This window comes from Centroberyx gerrardi, chromosome 1 (genome assembly GCF_048128805.1).
Source record: "Centroberyx gerrardi isolate f3 chromosome 1, fCenGer3.hap1.cur.20231027, whole genome shotgun sequence".
NCBI classification, from domain to species: Eukaryota; Metazoa; Chordata; class Actinopteri; order Beryciformes; family Berycidae; genus Centroberyx; species Centroberyx gerrardi.
Genome location: NC_135997.1, coordinates 29,565,259 through 29,571,666, shown reverse-complemented (window position 1 = coordinate 29,571,666; position 6,408 = coordinate 29,565,259). Strand labels below are relative to the sequence as shown.

Below are 6,408 nucleotides of genomic sequence, written 5' to 3'. Positions count from 1 at the left end.
CTTCAGTAAGACTGAGCATCTGAGAAGCAACGACACCAGAGGAAGACTTAGCTGGCATTACTAGCAGTCATTTTCTGACTTAACAACACTGGTTTTGATGTGATACGACGGACGATACCCCCAGATCCCCCTACATGGTATCAGCAACCAAGGCAGTAAGGACCATGAGGCAGGAAGAGAAGCTCAAAAGCCTAACTGGACATTTTGCAAGAGTCAAGGAGATAAAAGGTGCTGTCCTCGCCTGCTTGTGGGACCCAAGATCCAAGGGATTGCACTGTGTTCAGGAGAGACGTGGACCAAGGCAAAGGAATAGCTTGAGGAGGAGGAAAGCCTGCTGGTCCAGCAGATGAGACACATGAACCAGAACCAGAGGAGGAGAGGAGACAGATGGAGAACAGTAGCTGTGAACCAACATGACCAAGACAATAAGATACACTGTACTAACAATCTAACTTCACAGATTTAGGACAGCGAAAAGATAGGAATAATGAAAAAAAAGAAAATAAAAAAAATTCTATAAAATTGAAGTGCATTTTTTGTTATCTTTGTCCTAAAGGAGTTTATCAAGTAATTCATTTCTATTAAAATGATGTCGAATTTTGTTTGAGTTTCAGAATATTTACATATGTAAATATAATATTTTTTAATGTAATAAAAAATGTATCTTACAATATGAAGTTAATTTCCTTCTAGCTGTAATCTTGTTTTTGGTGAGGAGAACATGTGTTTTATTTATGTTTGTCATATTTGCCTTCATATAGCCTAATGAAAAGCCTATAGATTGGTCAAGTGAAAGAAAAATGTCTTTACTATCAAATTGAACCCTTACACCAGAATATCTAAAAATAAATGCTCAAGGTTCATTCAAAAGACTTAGTACAAACTGGATATAACTAGTTGATTGGATACATTAAATAGTTTTAAAAGCTACTTCTTATTGGTAACACAATATTTCCTATTCCGTCTCCACAGTGCATTCCAATGGCTCGTACGCCTTGATGTAACGCTACGCGCGGCGTAGTTACGCACTCAGCAACGTCATCTCGCTTGCTCAGTACAGGCACAAGGTCGTAGTAGCAGCAGTTAGCCGCAAACATGATGTCCCTTGCCGCTAGATCGGGGGCATTTTCCCCTTACATGCAGGCTACCAACTTTGCAGTAGCTGGCCCTCTGAAAGCCCTGATACCTGGGGTTGTTGTGAAGGGAGAGAAGATCTTGTTAGATACGAAGAAACCGTTCCTGTGCCGCGAATCCCTAAGCGGTCAAAGCCCAAAGACAGGGCCCGCCGTCACTGTTAGCATCAATGGTAAGTCAGTTATTGACAGATAGCTAGCTAACTAACTTGTTATTGTTTTGCCTTCGTTTTGGAAGGTGAACGATAAAGACGATGTGTTATCAATGTGTTGACAAACGTAACGCCCCATCCCTTTGATTATTCTGCTAAATTTCACCCAGCTGGACTCATTTGTTGGCTAGTTCTCCTTCGTTAGCTAACGTTAGCAGCTGGCTAATCTTAGCCAGCTTCCTGTATGGCTAGGTGGCTAAACAGCGACCTTAATTTAAGGTCAGCACTAACAAGTCAGCATAGTCGGTGGCATCTGGTGTGTGTTTGGGTCTGACAATATCTGTGATAGTCCAGTAACTTATTACTGAGCTCACATCGTTTGCATTCACTGACGTTATGAAGTAGCTGGGTCAAAGACATATTAGCAGCTGCTAAAACCCAATGCCAGAGTAGCTAGCAGTTAACCTAGCCGGCGTTAGCTTGGTTGGAGTAACTGGCACTTTTTTGTAGACAGATTGGCTTGATGTAAAATTAAAAGCTTACTTGCTCCTTATAATCCTGAAAGTGTGCTAAACCTCAATATTAAGTGTCAACTTGGTTTCAATTAGATTGAAGTGACTTGTGAATTGTCCCAATTCAGTTGTATTGAATACCCAATTTAGCTGTGATCAGACACAATACTTGTAGCTGGTAACTCTGTCTACTCCATTTTGTAAACATCCCCAATATATGAATATGTATCATTTTGTGTCTGAAGTTGGTGCTGTGTTTGATGTAGTTGTATGCCACTGAAAATTACCCCACCCCACTTACCCCCCACAAAAAAAATACAAGGAGACATTCTTTTGTAATTTATTTCAAATTCCCTCAGTTTAAAAACAACATTAACATCATTTGCATTTATTGCGGTGTCCTTGAGTTGATTTAGTGTAGCTACTGCTTATCTGGCAACCTTCTTGCCAGATAAGGTAGGTTCCACATCAAATTGTAATGCACCCTGCGACTCAGTGGATAATGGAAGTACAATTATCTGAGGCAGTGGTCTGATGAAAAAGTAATGCAAGCATTCCAACTTAAAAAAAAAAAAAAGAATGAAAAGTGACAGCCCTACCATACCCAGTCCAACTATGCCTGATATAGTATTGTTTGCCAAATGTCAAAGTGAAAGGTGCAGGGCAACTCCTACTTGTTTATCCCTTTTTCTTTTTTCTTTTTTTTTTTTCTTCAATAACCAGTTTGGTTGCTCCTCAAGGTGATAGCCACTAATGTACTATGATGACTCCACTCCACTTTACTGTTATGATTGTTAAATGAAAAAACACCAGCCTACCCTCCATCAGGATAATGCAGACAGCCTGGTTGAGTGGTGCGACCGGAATACCCTCATCATTAACATACAGATCATTCTCAGCCTCCCAATTACAGTCCATAATGAAAAGGTCAATCATGTCACTTTCTGTAAATGCAAAGGAGTGTATGTGGATGCCGCGCTGTCTTGGTACAGTTATTTATGATATTTGTTGCAAAGTACCGCAGCATATTTATTTTTCTCAGTCCTTCACAGGCACAAAGATCAAGATCAGCCACAAGAACTGACCTTATTTGCTGCCTATAATGATGTGATTCTCTGATGTGCTGCATAAAGAATCACAGCTTTTGATCTCACATAGGTGTTCTGTGGTCTCATAAGTGAAGATTAATAGATTGACAAATGAATTCATAAAACAAGAAGTTAGCTTTTAGATTGGCTACAGGCTTTCCACAGTAAGGATTGATTGCAATGAATAATATTATGTTTATCTCTACTGCATTTGGTCGAGGCTTGAGGCCACAAACTAGATCAATGAGGAAGTAGAATTCTGGGAAATGTGCAACTGATCCATGTAGATAAACAGTTTGAATCAAACTTAAATTTTGCAACAGTTGTCTTTGTAAGACACTCAAGAGCTGGAGTTTAGGTGCTTGGGATGCAAGACAAATTTCACTGCAGTATATTTATGTAGTGTATCTGATGATCAATCTCTTTATGTCTGCAGCCCGTGCCGGAGTCAGATTTGCCCACACAGATATCAAGGTGCCAGACTTCTCTGGCTACAGGCGCCCTGAGGTGCAGGACCCCAACAAGACCTCCCAGGACAGCAGTGAAGCCAGGAGGGCCTTCTCATACCTGTTCACCGGTGCGACGACCGTGGTGAGCGTCTACGCCGCCAAGACCGTGGTCAGTCAGTTCGTCTCCTCCATGAGCGCCTCGGCCGACGTCCTGGCCCTGTCCAAGATCGAGATCAAGCTGAGCGACATCCCCGAAGGCAAGAACATGACCTTCAAGTGGAGAGGCAAGCCGCTGTTCGTCCGCCACCGCACGGAAAATGAGATCTCCGCCGAGGCCGGCGTGAACCTGGCCGAGCTGCGCGACCCGCAGCACGACAAGGACCGCGTGCTCAACCCCAGCTGGGTCATCGTCCTCGGGGTGTGCACCCATCTGGGTTGCGTGCCCATCGCCAACGCCGGCGACTTCGGAGGCTACTACTGCCCCTGCCACGGCTCCCACTATGACGCCTCGGGCCGCATCAGGAAGGGCCCCGCCCCCCTCAACCTGGAGGTTCCCTACTACGAGTTCCCCGACGAGGAGACCGTGATTGTGGGATAAAAAAAACAAAAAAACATCCGTCGGACTGAGCTGTCATTCTACAACAGTGGCTTTGACTTTCTCAAAAGCATGATAGTGCTGAGCTTTTCAGATGTCTGTATTATAAATGTGTGCTCGGTCCGGTGATGCTTTTGAGGAATGCTTTGGCTATGAAAGTTGTGATGCACTAATGCCACATTCATGTCATATTGGATGTATCATAAATTCGAGCTGCCAACTAGCAGCTCTACTCTGCTCTACTCATGAAAAGCAAGCAATACCTGCTGCAGTTTCTTTACGGTTGAGTTTTAAATTCATAAATACAAATTATTTGGGATGTGGATGTTCCAATGAGTTAAAACACGTAAACAAGTCATAGCAACAAGACGTCATCTTGTTCTTCTGCTTCTTCCGACATGACGTGAACACGGCATACAAACACCTGATTACCTGATTATTAACTTATGGTCCATCTAATCAGTACATGCACATCTTGTGTTCAGGCCTGGTCAATAAATAATTGTAAGTAATAAATGTATATTTTATCTGATGGACAGCCTTGATTCTGTTATTTATTCTTTCATCACTCAAAAATAAGTTTATGTGTTCATCTACCAAATTAAATACTGGTTGTTGCTACAATGACTACCTGTTGACCATCTTTAACGGAGTATTGAGGCTATCCAGGTCTGGAGAAAACCAATATTTTACTGGTTTTAAGTGCCACAGATGTGTAGAGCTGGACTATATGAGGGAGTCTGTAAAGTAATATTCCTGTGATTGATGACTTAACTATTTTATTGGAAGTCCGGTTACCATGCAGCAGGCTAGAAAGTGTCCAAGTTTGTAACTCTTAAAAGGATCTGCATCAGCTGGAAGAGCCAAAGTGAGGGTATAGAAAGTATTCAGCCTAGAGAATTTTAAGTGCTATAGGCTAGAAGTTGCAGTATGTATTGATTAATACATTCAGGCTTAGGTGATGGCTGCACTGCAGTGTAACGGCTTCTGTCTCAGAACGATGAGGCTGCAGTGGGATCTGACAGATGGGGAAATGTTGGAGACAGGATGTTCACACAACAAACACAAATAGTTGAGTGTACTTTTTATTCTACTCCTGAGCTGTCCTTTGACAAAGACCTGTGTAAAACTGAAGTGTACGCTTAACGTTGCACAAATAAAGGTTTCACAAACAAATTGAATGATTAAATGAGTAGAGTTATTAGGACTGTGAGTGTACTTGAATTTGATGTACTTCAGTACTAGATAAATGACAATTGGGAATATTTTACTTTTATCAACGCAGTATACAGTTGGTTTGGTTTCATTTTTGCTGCCTTTGACTGTAGACGCATCTTGTGCTGCAAAATGATTTCACAGTGCATTTATTGGGGTGTTTTGTTTGAAAATATATTATTCTATCAAAACAGTTGCATTTGAACATGAAAAATTAAATAATTACATTTCAAAAACGATTCCTACTGCTTCTTTCACTGGCACTTAACTGCCTCTGAGGGAAAAAAATACTCAGCATTTTGAAATGTAGTAATTTGCTGTACAAACTGCACTAATTCTGCACAGCACAACTGATATCAAGCTCCTGTAATGCATCTCATAGGGACTTGAGGGTAATAATACATGAATACAAGAATACATACAGTGTGGAATGCATGGATCACTTTGATGGCATATGAATTCAATTTCTGAAGTTATAAAAAAATAACAATTGTGCACATCACTGTATATACAAATGCACAGATGAACCCTCAGTGATCAGTGACTTTTACTGCACAGTCTTTGACTAAAGCTAATATTTACATCTGTGGAGTTTGTGGGGACTACACAAATTAGACACACTCATACAATGTCTGGCCTTCCTTCTTTCAGGTGCTGGAGTAGAACAGCTCCAGATGAATTGAAAGAGACACTGCACACTGCTTCCAATGCTCCCCCATTTATTCATCTATTGTAACTATTGTGTATCATGTAAACACAACGTCCGGGGTTTGAGTTCGGCTCAGTTCCTTTGTCACATGTCATCCCCAATCTTTCCTGTCTCTCTCTATTTTGAACTATCCAATAAAAAAGGCAACAATGCCCCCAGAAAAAGATATATAGGTATTGAAAAAGTATCTGAATATATTGAATATATCACATAGGGGTGGGGACACTGACAGAATAGGCCCTTTTAACATCATCATGGTAACAGCTTCTGCAGTGAGCAACAGGTGCATTACCACTTCCTATTGCCAGCTCTGGCCTTCACTAAATCACTCCACAACCTGCCCAAAATTAACATTGGTTAGTTGTGTGACCAGAACAAACCATGTTTATCTGTCCTAATGATCCCACTCATGACACTGCAGGCTTAGTTTGGAAATGGTGCCCTACTTCATAGCTATGTACTTGTCTTTTTACTGATCTTATATTCCAAGTATTTGTGGTTCATCTTAGTCTGCATTGTCCGATAAGCAATGAATGATATTTTCAATAGGTGGAA

General features: G+C 41.2%; 1 protein-coding gene across 1 annotated transcript; it reads left to right on the top strand.

The window, feature by feature from the left end:
* Positions 1–1,050: 1,050 nt before the first annotated feature.
* uqcrfs1 (ubiquinol-cytochrome c reductase, Rieske iron-sulfur polypeptide 1) lies at positions 1,051–5,110 on the top strand. Its single transcript, XM_071918335.2, has 2 exons — positions 1,051–1,306; positions 3,322–5,110. The coding sequence occupies exons 1-2, from the start codon at positions 1,096–1,098 to the stop codon at positions 3,930–3,932; spliced, it is 822 nt and encodes a 273-aa protein (XP_071774436.1). The 5' UTR covers positions 1,051–1,095; the 3' UTR covers positions 3,933–5,110.
* The last annotated feature ends 1,298 nt before the right edge of the window (positions 5,111–6,408 follow it).